Below are 16,876 nucleotides of genomic sequence, written 5' to 3' on the forward strand. Positions count from 1 at the left end.
TGTGGGTATGTAAGAGATTATCCCTACTCTGAAAAAATACACACTGAAATGTTTGGTGGTAAAGGACTACAGAGTATGTAACTTACTCTACAATAGTTCAGGGGGGAAAACCGAGTATGTGTGCGGATGGAGACACAGGCAGAAGGAACAAACTAATAAAGCAAACGGGGTAAAATGTTAACAGGTGAATGGGTGAAGGTACCGGTGTTCTCTGGAGAATTTCTGTTTCTGCAATTTTTTTTTAATTGTTTTCTTCAAATTTTTATATAAATGCTAGTTATATATATAACATACAATGTAGTATCGCCTTCGGGAGAATTTAACGATTCATCACTTACATCTAACTAAGCATCTTACATGCTCAACACAAGTGCCCTCCTCAACCTCCCCATCACTCCCCCAGCCCATCCCCCACCCGCCGCCCTCCACTGACGCCCGGTTTGGTCTCTATTGTCAAGAGTCTCTTATGGTTTCTTGATTTCGGCTCAGGTCATGATCTCATGGTTCGTGAGTTCGAGGCCCGCGTCAGGCTCTGTGCTGACAGCTCAGAGCCTGGAGTTTCCTTCAGATTCTGTGTCTCCCTTTCTCTCTGCCCCTCCCCCACTCACACTCTGTCTCTGTCTCTCTCAAAAATAAATAAATGTTAAAAAATTAAAATTAAAAAAAAGTCTTTTATGGTTTGTTTCTGCAACTTGTAAATATTTGAGATATCATTATGAATATAATTAGTATTATCACCATATACAAAGCCTAACACGCATGCGCCCACGCACACACACACACCTGCAGAGCCACAGAAAATTTTAACCCTAACACTTTTAATCCTTGCATATCATTATTTAACCAGTCAAAAGTTCTCCTCCATTAATAATTAATATTCTTTCACAGAGTCATAAAATATATCTTCCAGGGGGCACGCCCCTTCCAGAATAGACAGCCATCGAAATACTTGGCCGTTCTCCTTTGTCAATTATCTAGTCACATATTTTATCCATTTGATTATTGGGTTAACTTGCATTTTTCTCACTGATTTGTAAATACTCTCTAAATCAAAAAGGGTTTGGGGGCGCCTGGGTGGCTCAGTCAGTTAAGCCTCCTTGATTTTGATCTCGGGGCGCCTGTGTGGCTCAGCTGGTTAAGCATCAACTCTTGCATGATCTCATAGTTTGTGAGATCGAGCCCCACATTAGGCTCTGTGCTGACAGTACAGAGCCTGCTTGGGATTCTCTCTCTCCCTCTCTCTCTGCCCCTCCCCTGCTCATGCTCGCTCTCTCTCTCTCTCTGTGTCGGTTGAGCGTCCAACTCTTGGTTTTGGCTCAGGTCACCATCACATGGTCTGTGAGTTGAGTCCCACATCAGGCTCTTCTGCACTGACAGTGTGGAGCCTGCTTGGGATTCTCTCTCTCTCCTTCTCTCTCTCTCTCTCTCTCTTCCCCTCCCCACTCATGCTCTCTCTTTCTGTCTCTCTCTCAAAATAAATAAAGTTAGAAAGAAAGAACGAAAGAAAGAACAAAAGAAAGAAAGAAAGAAAGAAAGAAAGAAAGAAAGAAAGGGAGAGAGAAAAAAAGAAAGAAAGGAAGGAAGACACAAAAGGCCACCCTATGTATAATTCCATGACATAATATGTCCAGGATAGGCAATTCCACACAAACAGAAAGCAGGTTAGTGATTGCCAGGGGCTGGGGAGAGGAGGGGAATAGGAATGACCACTAATGGGTAGGGAGGTTCTTTTTAGAGGGATGAGAACATTCTGCAATTAGATAGCAGCTCCTGCCATAGCACAACTTTGTGAATATACTGAAAACCACTAAATTTTAGATCTTTTAAAGGTGAACTTTATCTCAACAAACTATTAAAAAAAAAAATTACATAGAAAGCTACAGACTCTCTCTCCAGACAAATGCACATACCCAGTACTATAATCAATGATGCAAGGAAAGGGGGGACGTGAAGAAAAGGGGAGCTGTGTATGGAGACACTGTCCATGGCCTTGTGACTGGCACTCTCATACACTCAAAGTGGAAGAATAAATTAGAATTACCCTATGGAGGGCCATTTGACAATATCTATCAAAATGTAAAAACTACCTACCTTCTGCCTCTAATTTCAGTTCTAGGAATTTCTCCTACAGATATACTTGCACATAAACAAAATTAAATGAGTATCAAGTTATTCAACGAAGGGACTGCTTATAAAGAAAAAACCTTAAGTAATTAGGACACCCGAACGAAACAGGCTACCACGCAGCTAGTAAAGGAACAAGAAAACGTTCTAAGTGCCGATATGGCAAGTACGCGAAGATATACTGAAGGGGAAAAGGAAGGTGCAGGACAGCATGTAGACACTAGTTACCATTTCTGTAAAATAGGTAAATAGGTAAAACTGTAAATACCAATATATTAAGGAACTGTCTCAGGAATGACGCATGAAAAACTAGTAACAGTGACTGCTTCTGGACAGGGGAACCCAGTAGCTACAAAGCATCTGGGGCATGGAAGGACTGTCTTCAGGAACAGGTTGCAGGAAGAGAAACCAGAGAAAAGGGAATTAAGTATTAATTATTTATTAAGATGGAAATCAGCATCCCTTTAAAAATAATTATTTCCTGGGGTGCCTGGGTGGCTCAGTCGGTTAAGCGGCTGACTTCGGCTCAGGTCATGATCTTGGAGTCCGTGAGTTCGAGCCCTGCGTCGGGCTCTGTGCTGACAGCTCAGAGCCTGAAGCCTGCTTCGGATTCTGTGCCTCCCTCTCTCTATGCCCCTCCCCTATTCATGCTCTGTCTCTCTCTCTCAAAAATAAACGTTAAAAAAATTTTTTTTCAAGAATTATTAACCTTATCAAGATGCCAAACTGAAAAAAAAAACAAAAACAGAACAAAGAATGCCACAGCTGCCACAGTTCACAAATCTAACCTAATGACACAAATCTAAGTGCGGTACCAGCAGGGCGGGGGGAGAAACACCTTCTGTTCCCTTTCCAAAACCACCGTAACCACAAATGAAATGATTTGCCAAAGTCCTTATTCAAGATAAATTTTTAGAAGGCCCACACCTCCATCTAAGGAGAAACTACAAATATTTTAACAAAGCATGTTCTTCTCTGATCTGCAGAGTCCCTGCTAGCAGCAAAGCCAGAAAGCAGTCAGCACAGAAATAATCTTTTACTAAAATCTGGATGGCTTTTTCGGTCTCCAAATCCTTCCTGTTGAATTTGTTCTGATGGATTCCTTTACTTTCAAAGCCTACAGAAATATCATGATCCCATGTCTTTGTTGTCAAGGAATTTAGTCACAAAATGTATCTATTCATTATTTATCTTCTTAGATCTAAGCTGGCCACACCATTTAAGGATATTCAGCTCACTCTTAGACCTAACAGAGAACCCATTCTTGGGTGTCACAGATAACACAAGCAGCTTAAGCGTCATTAAAAAAGAAAAAGAAATTTTTTTTTCCAAAATAGAGCACAGGCACTCTCCATTTTTCTAACAGTTTCTCTGCGTTGCTTTGCACTGGAAATTAATTACGTTAGATTTGTATTTTCCTTGAAAGGGACTTCTCTAGGGTCTCTTGTGAGTCGTGTTACTATACGTCTTCCCGGGCATGCCAAGAATACAAGGCCCTGACCACTCTTTACCCAGGCCGTTTCTCAGGGCTGTTTCCAGCAAGAAACCTTGAGAGATGAGGTAATGTCTTCCTCTGGACAATGAGGAAACTTGCCCACCACTTGCTGTAAAGCTCAGCATTCCTTCACTGCAATAAAGAAACACCATGTGCACAGCATCCGTCTGGGCCCATATCATGTGACCTCCACGCTCACAGTACTAACGTACCCGAAATCTTAAACCTAACGGTATAACGGTGTCTCCAGAGAAACGAAGTGACAAAGTTCTAGTTCACTATGCTAGAAGAATCCCATTCACGCCATTTCTAATACCTGCAGGCAGGTAGAAAGGGATCTCCCCAGCACCCAGCTTCTTATGACGGCTTTAGTGATTAGGGCAGGATCCCCCAAAGGGAGGAGACTGGGATGGGAGGGTCAAGGTCACTAAGTAAAGAATTAGAGAGTACAAGGTAATAAAAGGTTTGTAAGATGCTTCATGCGGTGAATGGGCTGAGAAGAAGGCCTGGGGCCTCCTGTCAGCAGAGCCTGTCTCTGATCAGCCTCCCATCTGATGTGATTTCTCCCTGATCGGCCTCCCATCTGATGTGATTTCTAGTTCTGACCTAGCTCCTGATCATTTTCTTTCCACTGTTACCACCTACTGATTTCCAATAGGGGTTTGCTTCACCTTGGCCCAGTACGAAGGACACACAATACAATTTCACCACACTTTTTTTTTTTTTCCTGGTCTTTTATCCCAAACGAGACAACTACAACAATATAACTCCATGGACCTAAAACCAGAGCCATAATGCTTCATGAACTTTATGGAATTATGGTGGGTAGAGGGTAGTAGTTATGGCAGTGCAGATTTAAACAGACTGCTTGCTTTCAGCCCTTGGTTCCACGTCTGGCAACATTCAACGGCCCTTTAAAGAAAGATAAGCACGCTCTCCTATGAAGGCAATTCTGTAGTTCCAAGATTGCCACTTACTAAGAAACTGCATAAGAGAATTTCTACCCTGAAATGAGAGACCATGTTCATTTTTTCCATCACGATCAGAGCCAAAAACCAACCACATTTCTTGAAAACTTAGGTGAGGTTTCCAAGAGTTAAACAGAACAGATTTACCAGCAACAGGCAGGAAGAGTGAGATTATAATTTGAACCAGGCAAACTGTTTCATAACAGCAAATGTGGCACTTAATGCAGTTTGCAGAATATGGTATGCAAAAAACGCTACTTAGGGCAGTAGCAGGTCTCCAGAGACTGAAACTAGCCAAACAAAAGAACAAAAAAGGTAGGAAAAAAGAAGCCATGTCAGCCTTACAAAGCCACAAAAGACTGATACGCTTTCTTTTGCTGAATTACTGCTTTTTCACCACACTTTTGGCTTAAAAGCACAAAAAGCACAGAATGAAAAATTTTTCTGTTGGGCCATTTTTAATCAGAAATTTATACCACTTCAAATTTATCATAATTTCATGGGACTTGAGTCTAACAAATGCACGCACTATTAAGGTCAACCAAGTTACTAACACAGGAGACCATCCCAGCAGATCAAAGTTTCCTGCAGCTCCTTCTGGAACAAATTTACTTCGGGTTCCTGAGAGGCTTGGCCAGCTGATAGGACAGACTGATGTTTCTTCACTTGAAATAAACATTAAGTCAAAACCTCTACCAGAAAACTCATACTGAAAAAGCCTGGCTCACTTCCTGATATGCAGGCCAAGGAAAAATAAGCACAAAACCTCAACTCAGGTTGACTAGAAAATTTATTCTAATCGCCTTTAGGTCTCTTGCACTAGACACACAGTACTTGAAATCTTTCTCCTATAATACTGTCGACTCTAAACTCTGAAAAGTAGTAAGAATGCTAGCCAATAAATACTGCTTAAAAAAAAAAATCATACCTGTTGGTTCTATACTTCTGCATCTCACACATCCCCCAGTTCAATGTTGATGGAGGCTTCATCAGTAAATTATTCACCAGATTTACAGAATACTCTTAAGAGTGTGAGAGCAGAACAAACGTGGTCTTTCGCACCAGAGAAGTTATAGTGAATGTCTAATTGATCAATAAATAACCAACTGAAATGTTCAGAGATTACAAAATGGGTCAGCAGAACACAATGATGAGTACCAACATTAAGATGCTCATTATTTAGGGGCGCCTGGGTGACTCAGTTGGTTAAGCATCCTACTTGGGCTCAGGTCATGATCTTGCGGTTCACAAGTTTAGGTTCCCAGTGGGGCTCTGTGCTGACAGCTCAGAGCCTGGAGCCTGCTTCAGATTCTGTGTCTCTCTCTCTCTCTCTCTGCCCCTCCCCTGCTTGCACTCTGTCTCTCTCGCTCTCTCTCAAAAATAAACATTAAAAAATAATTTTAAAAAAAGATGCTTATTATTCAGATATTAGCTGGAAGAAAAAAATTAAAAGATCTCCTCCCGTTTTTAAATACAATGACTGGATCAAAGGATTTTAGGGTTGGAAGGACCCTTTCTAAATAACGCTAACTGTACCTGTTCTAGTTGAGTCCTCTGGAATAACCCAGATCAATCACCCTGTTTTCCACACATCAACCTTCACGTCCTAGAATCGCCTCTCAGATCTACATTCAGTGTTCTTCAGTTTACTGAGTCATTCCAAACCTTAAACGCTGCCTCTACCCAGAACATAGTTTCCAGACCCCCTTCCCATCCTGGCCACATTCCTCTGGACTGTCCCATGATCAGACGTTGTAAGTCTATGAAGACAGACTAACATTATGTTAATATTTTAACAACTGTGACATGCTGTTAATCTATATTTTCTAAAGTTCTAATTAGTCTTTACCTTTTTCCATGTCTAAGGTATTTCATAACAAATACTTCAGAGGCACTTGGGTGGCTCGGTAGGTTAAGCATCCAACTTCAGCTCAGGTCATGATCTCACAGCTCATGAGCTCGAGTCCCACATCGGGCTCTGTGCTGACAGCTCAGAGCGTGGAGCCTGTTTCAGAATCTGTGTCTCCCTCTCTCTCTGCCCCTCCCCACTCGTATGCAAGCACACACACACTCACTCTGTCTCTCAAAAATAAACAAACATTAAAAACATTAAAAATAAAAAAATAAATACTTTAAATGTCCTAACATGGAATAAAGACAACTTTGATATTTTCTGTTGCTAGTTCCATTGCACAGAAGAAACATTCAATTTATAATTTAAAGAGGATTAAAAGGAAAACTTAAAGGATCATTTTAAAAATCCTCTTTCATCATTCTTAGCCTTCTCGGCCTCCTATGAAAAGCACACCCTCTCTTTTATTGGTTGTACCATCTTTTTTTTCTTTTTTAATTTTTTTATGTTTATTTATATTTGAGAGAGAGAGAGAGAGAGAGAGAGCAAGCAGGCGAGGGGCAGAGAGAAAGGGAGACACAGAATCGAGGCAGGCTCCAGGCTCTGAGCTGTCAGCACAGAGCCCGACGGGGGGCTCGCACCCACGAACTGTGAGATCATGACCTGAGCCGAAGTCGGACGCTTAACCGACTGAGCCACCCGGGCTCCCCCCCATCCTTTTTTTTTTTTTTTTTTTTTTTTTTTTTTTTTGAAAAAGAGTGAGAGAACAAGTACGCATGTGCAAGCAGGGGAGGGGCAGAGGAAGGGTGGAGGGTAGAAGAGAGAGAATCCCAAGCAGGCTCCACATTCAGCACAGAGCCCAACCAGGAACTCGATTCCATGACCCTGGGATCATGACCTGACCTGAAATCAAGAATCGGATGCTCAACCGACGGAGCCACTCAGGTGCTCCATAAAACTTTTTAACTGACGATACCACGGAATTGTTTTGGACGCCGATTGTTGTTTATTTACTATGGAAATTTTCCCACACACCACAACGAAAGAAAGACGACACACCCAACTTTGATGACTGTCAACATTTTGCCGATCTTGTTTCCTCCATCTTGGGCTTCCCGCCCCACCTCCAGAGTATTTCAAGCAAATGCCAGCGTATCGTTTCATCTTCAACTGAAACACACACTGTGTATTAGTGCCTATTATGCCATAAGCACTGTGCTTAACCTTTTCTGGACCTCAAATTAAAGGAACGTTAACAGTCAAGGCTAATCCTGTACCATCCATGTCTATTCTCGTCCGACACTAATCTTCCCCCGTGTCTGGGTGCACAGTTTTCAATACCTATAAACGCTATGGGAATTACTGCAGATCTTCAATGTTCTGCTTCATCAGAAAATATTCCTTTGTTATGGGTCTTTACAATATTGCCGGCTGAGGTCACTTGGTTGTGTTTAATGCAACAGAGGAGCAATTTCACTACTGGGCTGACACGCTGGGTTAATAAATTAGGGTGGACCGATCAGACAGTATTCGATAACCTTAAGAACTCACAGCGCTTTAGGACTTTAAAAGTACTTCGCAATACCTAAAGAAAAGGTAGTGTGGCAATATTCACAGTCAGTAATATCTACTTTTATCTTAAAGAAAACACATGAGTTTGGCTTCCCAGTAACAATTTGAGAGATGGTTATTAGACTGGTTATTAGAATGGTTATTTGACTTTAACTTTCATTAAACTTTAGGCCCATGATACTCAATTACTTCTTAGTACATAACGTGAGGTATTTTTGTACCACGTTTTAAGAAAGCAGAGTTAGCTGGCAAATGTTATAACTGGCTTCAGGGAGGACAGATCTTAGGAAACTCTGTGATTTATAAATTACAAAAAAAAAAAAAAACCTTCAACAGGCTAGAAAACCTGAAGATTTGCAAAGATGGGAAAACACCAACTAGTCACTGAGACAGAATTCCTAAGAGCAGGAAGTTATTACCCAGGGGTGAAAACCCTTCATAAGTCAGGACAGAAATATAAACCCTGATGAGAAAATAGTCTACAGACTCTTATCTGGGTCTTGCCAAAGACATTTCAATCAGGAGACCTGAAAGAATCCTGTAGGACACTAGTGTCTGCCTGGGCTGGGGAAGGGCTTGAAGAATGTGAGGAGAGGGCTCAAAAGGAGTTACAGCAAAGTATGCATACGTCACTTTTTTTTTTTTTTAATTTTTTAAGCTTTATTTATTTATTTTAATTTTTTTTTTTTACATTTATTTATTTTTGAGAGACAAAGTGAGAGTGGGGGAGGGGCAGAGAGAGAGGGAGACACAGGATCGGAAGCAGGCTCCAGGCTCTGAGCTGTCAGCACAGAGCCCGACGTGGGGCTCGAACCCACAGACTGTGAGATCATGACCTGAGCCGAAGTCAGATGCTCAACTGACTGAGCCACCCAGGCGCCCCAAAGCTTTATTTTTTTTTTTATTAATTTTTTTTTAACGTTTATTTATTTTTGAGACAGAGAGAGACAGAGCATGAACGGGGGAGGGTCAGAGAGAGAGGGAGACACAGAATCTGAAACAGGCTCCAGGCTCTGAGCGGTCAGCACAGAGCCCGACGCGGGGCTTGAACTCACGGACCACGAGATCATGACCTGAGACGAAGTCGGCCGCTTAACCGACTGAGCCACCCAGGCGCCTCAAGCTTGCTTTATTTTTGAGAGAGAGAGAGAGAGAAAGAGAGAGAGAGAGCATGAGTGGGGGAGGAGCAGAGAGAGGGAGACACAGAATCTGAAGCAGGCTCCAGGCTCTAAGCTGTCAGCACAGAGCCCACTCACGAACTTGAACTCACGAACCAAACCATGAGACCATGATCTGAGCCGAAGTCGGACGCTCAATCGACTGAGCCACCCAGGCGCCCCTATACGTCACTTTTTATCAAACAACTTTAGCCTCTTTCAGACCTTTTCGCTTGGATTCTAACAAAATAATCTGCCACCAAATAACGGATGTGCAATCCCAGCACATTCTTTTATTTGAGGCAGTATAAAATAATTTAGAAAACAGAAACAAGGCAAGGAAAACAAAGCGTGTTTTGGTTCTGTTGGTTTTGAAATCAGGTGTGATAAAGCACTGGGTTTCAACACTTACATCCGAGCCCACACTTCTCACGGTGCTTTGTAGGACAGGTTTAGTCACAGAGAGTTTTCCATTCGCCAGGCTGTTGGCCACAGGGGCCGGCACCACATTCACCATGGGATTAGGTAGTTGCGTGGCTCCCCCGGTGACAGCAAGGACCGGGGCAGGAGAGGGCAGGACTCCAGGTGCCTGAAGCTGGACCACGGCAGGCGAAGAGAGCACTACTGTTGGACCTGAGTGCAGAAAGAAGGAAAGGAATCACAGCGTGCACGACCGATGAGGCAGAGGATGCCGAACACTCAGGTCTCTTCTGCGGCTGTAACAGGAAGTTGACACTGAAGGGATTTAAAACCACCAATGAAGGGGGTGCCTGGGTGGTTTAGTTGCTTAGGCGTCTGGCTCTTGATTTTGCAGGTCATGATCTCACAGCTTCATGGGTTCGAGCCCTGCACTGGGCTCTATGCTAATAGCACAGAGCCTGCTTGGGATTCTCCCTTTCTCCCTCTGTCCCTCCCCTGCTTGTGCTCTCTCTCTCAAAATAAATAAATAAACGTTAAAAAAAAACAGAAACAAAAACCCCACCAATTAAAACATAACCCATAGCAGCACACACACAAACTTCTGTTGTTGTATTTTTAATGAAAACTAAATTTGTTCCCTTTGAAGTTATCATTAATAATGTATTTCCATATTTTTTCTCAACTGCATGTGTGCCAAACTTGGTAAGTTATACATAGATTTTTCTATCAACCTCTGAAATTAGTACTAAAAAATATTTTTCATATTGTAAGTAACAAGACTTTTATACTGAACACTGAGAGCCACGTATTTTATTTTTTAAATTGTTTTTAATGTTTATTTTTGAAAGAGAGAGAGAGAAAAAGAGAGTGAGCGGGCAAAGGGCAGAGAGACAGGGAGACACAGAATCCAAAGCAGGCTCCAGGCTCTGAGCTGTCAGCACAGAGCCCGACACAGGGCTCAAACCCATGAACTGCGAGATCATAACCTGAGCCAAAGGTGGTCATGGCTCAACTGACTGAGCCACCCAGGCACCCCAAGAGAGCCATGTATTTTAAACTAATCGGATTTAGAAATACAACACCAAAAATATATAAACGGTGATTCAGTAACTCAATACTTGGAAAGACAGGAGCTACAAATATCAAAATGTTGAGACTTGCAGCTATATTTATAATAGCCAAAATACAGATGCAACCCAAGTGTGCATCAAGAGATGAATGGATGAGGATGTGGTAAATACAGGCAATGGAATACATAAAAAAGAATGAGATCTTGCTGTTTGCAACAACATGAATGGATCTAGATAACATAATGCTACGTGAAATAAGTCAGAGAAAGACAAATACTGTATGATTTCATTCATATGTGGAATTTAAGAAACAAAACAAACCAACAGAGAAAAGGGACAAACAGCAACAAAAACCAGACCCTTAAATACAGAGAACGGGTGGTCGCCAGTGGGGAGGAGGGTGGGAAAAGGGTGAGATAAAGGGATGTAGAGCACACTTCCTGTGATGAGCACTGAGTAACGTATAGAGTTGTTCAGGCGTTACCTGCACACCCGAAACTAGTAAGACTGTATGTTAATTAGACTTCAATTAAAAATATACTTTTGGGGGTGCCTGGGTGGCTCAGTCAGTTGAGCGGCTGACTTTGGCTCAGGTCATGATCTCACAGCTCGAAGGCTCGTGAGTTCAAGCCCCGTGTTGGGCTCTGTGCTGACAGCTTAGAGCCTGGAGCCTGCTTCGGATTCTGTGTCTCCCTCTCTCTGACCCTCCCCTGCTCACACTCTGTCTCTGTCTGTCTCTCTCTCTCTCTCAAAAATAAACAAACGTTAGAAAAAAAATTTTTAATGTATTTTTTATGAAGTTGTTCACGATATCCTTGTTTAAAAAAAATGTTAAAACCATCTGAGATGAATTCGCAGCTAACAGGCACAGGAAACATAAATCCGTAATTTAAAACAGTCTGTAGACAATACCAACTCCCCCTACACACACAAAATGGCCTACAAATCTGTTCTCAATCCTCACATTTAACATTATTTTTTCAATTATGTTAATTGGAGAATCAGTATCATTAACCTAAAGAAGACTCCTATAACTCATAACTGTGGTCTATTAAAAATCTTACTTGCCTGCTCAATGTTTCCTTTCAGATCCGGCCAATTTTATCAGGTGCTGAAAGCCTCCCCCAATATCCACAGCTGCTTGAGCAAAATATCTAACAAAATAAAGGTACTAAAGTAACCAGCAACTAAAATTACATAAATATTTATAATTCTTCTTTAAGGGGAAAAAAAAAAGGCATTATACTTTCAGACAGTGTAACATGACCCACGTAAAACTCAGCTCGGTATTTCAAAGGATCAAGGAAAACTGAAAATCTAAATAATACTTCGGAACACCTGTTTGTTAAGAACACCTGTCTTAGCATAAAAAAAAAGTCACATCTATTAAACCAAAGTCTTTGTTTCAGATGGCCTCAAAAAGCATACTAAAAGTAGAATTTAGTTAATAGCATTACATCCCAGATAAATTATTAAATTAGCACAAAAGATGTAGAAGTAATACGTACAATTTACTTGGACAAAAATGATCACTAAACATTTTTATCTTCTTTTCCCTTGGACTCCTTTTATGAAACAAAAACGTATAAAATAAGGAAATGACTCAGAAGCAGATATAAATATGCTTAGACCAAATGTGCAAATATAAAAATAAATTAAATAAATAGCATGTGACCAAATGTCAAGTTTTTTAGTAACACTTGTTAAGAAACCACAACACTCATTATTAACTCATTATTATGTAAAACTTCAACCAAGGGTTCCCACCCTGAATATAAGTATTTTTCTTTAACATCAAAAAGTATGGGCCAACTGGGTGGCTCAGTCGGTGAAGCATCCAACTTCAGTTCAAGTCACGATCTCACAGCTCTTGGGTTCGAGCCCCGCGTCAGGCTCTGTGCTGCCGGCTCAGAGCCTGGAGCCTGCTTCAGATTCTGTCTCCATCTCTCTCTGCCCCTCTCCCTCCCTCCCTCTCTCTCTCTCATACACACACAAAAGTAAATAAATATTAAAAAGAAAAATTTTTTTTAAAAAGTATCATGGCCACCCAAGATGGTCAGGGCTGTCCATTCAGTTTCCAGGGACTGAGAAAATACATGTTGAGAAAAGGCTATTAAGAACTTAGTAAAAATTTAAAATAAATCTGTAGTTTATTACTCGGAACTATAGCCACAAAAATCTGAAAACCCGGAGTACAAAGATATATAAAACAAATTATCCAGTGTGTAGAAAATGCCTGCCCCCTATATGGGTTTGCAGATGCCTTCTGCACAATGCCCAAGGCTACCACTCCCACCACCCACACCTTAGGTCCACAGTTTGCAGGCTGGGAACCACTTGACCTAAAACCATACTTTGAGAAAGAGCATTATTAGAAGCAGTGTTGCACGTCTTGTGAGTTTCAAAAGTACAATAAAAAGGTCCCGAAATGAAACACTGTTCGGTGAACTTGGGGATTATTCCAAAGACAAGAGGGGGTAAGCGTAAAGCGTTAAGTCATTTCAAAGAGAGGGATCACACTTCTAGTTCCAGCTAACACATGCAGGCGGCTTCGGGATATTTCTTCAACTCAGAAGAATAACCCAAGTCTGTCCTGTCTGTGGCCTCGCTGGCAGCATCCCCTTGCTGAGAGAACCACATCATGCAGTGAGGGAGACAGAGCACCACTGAGGCAAGGTCTGTGGACCGAATGTGGCTCCGAGTCCAACCAGGCCACCGCCGCCTCCTGTTTTCTGTAACGCACGTCAAGCCCTCTCGTCCCAGGGTACACAACTATCCCCAAATCAGCTAGCATCTAAACCGAGGATCCTCTAAATACTCCAGGCCTGCCTGGGTCTCAAGACTGAATGGGGAGAAATTTCTAATACGACGTGTTCAAGAAAAACTCAGAGTGACTTGCTCAACACGGACCCAAAGGTGCTCACAGATCATAAAATGTAATGCAAAGAACTGTTCTGGGCCTCAGTTAGCAGCTGAACATAGTGACGGCTGTTCCTAGCGTGGAAACGGTCCAAAAGGACATACCAAAAGGCTGTTTATCCCTTTCAGCCTGCTCAAAATCCTCTTAGGCATTACACGCAAATCCCCCTTAACAGAACATGGCTAGATTCAATGCTAAATGCTTCTATGTATGACTCATCAATTGTAATAGTTCTTTCTTGTCAATCTTCTTCAGAGGCTTCAAACTATGTATCCAGCACTGCTGAATGCCTACCTTGTCTAAAATAGGACAGCTATGCGACCTGGGGTAAATAATTTCTCTGTGTCTTAATTTTCTCCTCTGTAAAATGAAGATAATAATAGTCCCTATCCTCACAGAGCTGATGTAAGGATTCAACAAGATAATGCACTGAAACACTTATAACAGTGTCTGCCACACAGAAAAAAACCTCAATGTTGGCTGTTATTTATTATTAACTGCCATTTCTGTATAATAATAGCTTCCATGAAGGGTACTGCATGAATTATTAATTCATTAGTTCTCACAGTGACTGCTATTTAACTGTTTACATAAATGTGTTAACTCCCAATTAGAATTGTTGAGATCAAGGGGCACATCTCTGCGTTCTTTTAGCGGCAACAAAGTAGTATGGTGACTAATTACAGGCCGTGAGCCAGACCCCCTGGGCCCAGGTTCTGACTCTACCTCTCATGAGCAGAATGACCTGGGGCAAGTTATATCACTTCCATCGTCCGTTTCAATGACTTGCGCTATCATCCACTCAAAAAGCCCAAGACAGGGGGTGCTTGGGTGGCTCAGTCAGTTGAGCATCACGTGGGACTTCAGCCCACGTCATGATCTCGCAGTTTGTGGGTTCGAGCCCCGCGTCGGGCTCTGCGCTGACAGCTCAGAGCCTGGAGCCTGCTTCAGATTCTGTGTCTCCCTCTCTCTTTGCACCTCCCCTGCTTGCACTCTATCAAAAATGAATAAACATTAAAAAATTAAAAAAAAAAAAAAAAAGCCCAAAACAGGATACATTCCGCTCTATCCTTCGTTCCCCTTCCAAACCATCCAATCACCAAGCCTGTGATTCTGCACTTTCCCATACTCGCACTCTCTATCCTGGATCTCCGTTCTCACTGATACAGCAGGCTTTCACCAGCCCTCACCTGCACTCCTCCTAACACTCTTAGCGGACTTAGGGGCAGAAATTGTTCCAGGCAGACAGAACGGTCTGAGCCAAGAAACTAGGGAAAACATGAGAATTCAAGGGACAGCGGCCAGATTCATCAGGCTAGAAGAGGAAGTTGGGTTTATAAAAAGGAGTGATTATAATGTAAAGTTAGAAAACGAAACTAGAGCCAAACCATGGTGCGCCTGACTTCCAAGCGAGAGAATTTGAACTTAATCCTGTAAGAATTACTTCTCTTTTAATAGTAAAATATTTACTGCTGATACTTATGTTGATTACCTGTAAAATGCCTTTCCTGTATTTCCCCTCTACCTGTTTCAAATAAATGGAAGACATACTTAAAGCTGTATGTTTTCATAATACCAACTCTCTACAAAACCAGACAAGCACCTTATATTAGCACCTGCTCCCCAAACTAAGTACTATCTTCAGATAATGGGAAGGCACTGACATTCTGAATAATGTGTGATTCAGGTTTCTGAACCTGATAACCTGCTCAGAAAAGAAGTTTGTCTTCTATCACTCAAGCATGATCTGCAAAGAGCAAATTCTTAGCAATACCCTTTGCTTTACACACTTGTCATAACAACGTCAAGTGTTGCTTTGTATACTTGTGTTTTAATACATTGCGGGAACTATAACGAGGTTCTTCACAAGTTTAAATTCTTAGCCTTTGGGAAGATACAGACCCTTCTGAAATCCCGATAAAAGTTTTGGAGACTACTCCTTGAAAAATCCACATATACAATAAATCTTACATCTTATTTCAAGGAGTTCATGAACACTTTACATCCATTCACAGACCACAAGCATACCCATTCTGTAGGACCACTATTTTTCGCACGATAAAGGCAGCAGTTCTGACCCTGCACTGAAAGCACAGGTATCTCAGGTTTGTCGGGGGGGGGGGGGGGAGGTGGGTAGAGATTGATGGATTTTTCATTGGCTTGTCCAGTCTCCCACCTGGTTCTCTTTGTCAATGTCCTATTGTTCACGACCTTGGAATAGAACAAAACTAACAAATCAACTAGAAATCAAATTTATGACCTTTGCTCTCATTAAAACTTGCTCTTCTTGCTCCAAAGAAGTGAATGAACAACCCAGAGCTGGGAACAGCGCCATAAAGACAAGTGTAACAATGGTGGTTTGTTTATAACCCATGCCCCATTAAGACCTAGTCGTAAATTCAGGGAAAGAACATTAAACAAGTTTTCCTTTACTCTTGTGTGCACATAGCAATATGAAGAGAGTGATAGGCAATCTGCCTAAGACATCTCCATGTGCAAATGATTCCTATATCTGCACAGTTACCAAATCCTCAAACATGAACTTCTCTCAACTTCTTGCAATGCTAGATGTAATTCCTGCAGAATCAAGTATGTGAGGCCATCTGGTGGATAAAATATAGAAACACACACATTCTTAACTACATGAAGACAAGCATTCAGATTCTTGTCTTTTTTTATTTTATTTTATTTTTTTACATTTATTTATTTTTGATAGACAGAGACAGAGGACAAGTGGGGGAGGGGCAGAGAGAGGAGAAGACACAGAATCCAAAGCAGGCTCCAGGCTCCAGGCTCCGAGCTGTCAGCACCGAGCCCGATGCGGGGCTCAAACTCACAAACCGTGAGACCACGACCTGAGCCGAAGTCGGACACCCAACCGACTGAGCCACCCAGGTGCCCCCAGATTCCTTTCTAATGCCCCTACTCACGATCATGTTTACCAAACCATGTTGCCTCTGCAGAGACTAAGAGCCTGATCCTTTTGCCAAAACTCACCTATTAGACCTGTAATGTTATTTTACATGCTGACCTGTTCTTAAAAACAAGAGTTCAGGGGCGCCTGGGTGGCTCAGTTGGTTAAGCATCTGACTTCATGATCTCATGGTTTGTGAGTTCAAGTCCCACATCGGGCTCTCTGCTGCCAGCGCAGAGCCTGATCTGGATCCTCTGTCCCTCTTTCTCTCTGTCACTCCCCTGCTCGTGTGCACTTTCTTTTTCTGTCCCTCTCTCTCAAAAATAAACGTTAAAAAAAAGTTTAAAACAAAAAACAAGAGTTCATAGACACAAAAACCTCAAG

At 41.9% G+C, this 16,876-nt stretch overlaps 1 protein-coding gene across 5 annotated transcripts in view; it reads right to left on the reverse strand.

Moving 5' to 3' along the window:
- The window catches only part of ATF6 (activating transcription factor 6), a 201,151-nt gene that overhangs the window by 163,129 nt on the left and 21,146 nt on the right, over window positions 1-16,876 (reverse strand). For all 5 annotated transcript variants that reach the window (XM_042924741.1, XM_042924742.1, XM_042924740.1 and 2 more), the window contains exon 7: window positions 9,581-9,801. In XM_042924741.1, the coding sequence (XP_042780675.1) occupies window positions 9,581-9,801 (221 nt within the window). The remainder of the gene's footprint in view (window positions 1-9,580; window positions 9,802-16,876) is intronic.

Source organism: Panthera leo, chromosome F3 (genome assembly GCF_018350215.1).
Source record: "Panthera leo isolate Ple1 chromosome F3, P.leo_Ple1_pat1.1, whole genome shotgun sequence".
NCBI lineage: Eukaryota > Metazoa > Chordata > Mammalia > Carnivora > Felidae > Panthera > Panthera leo.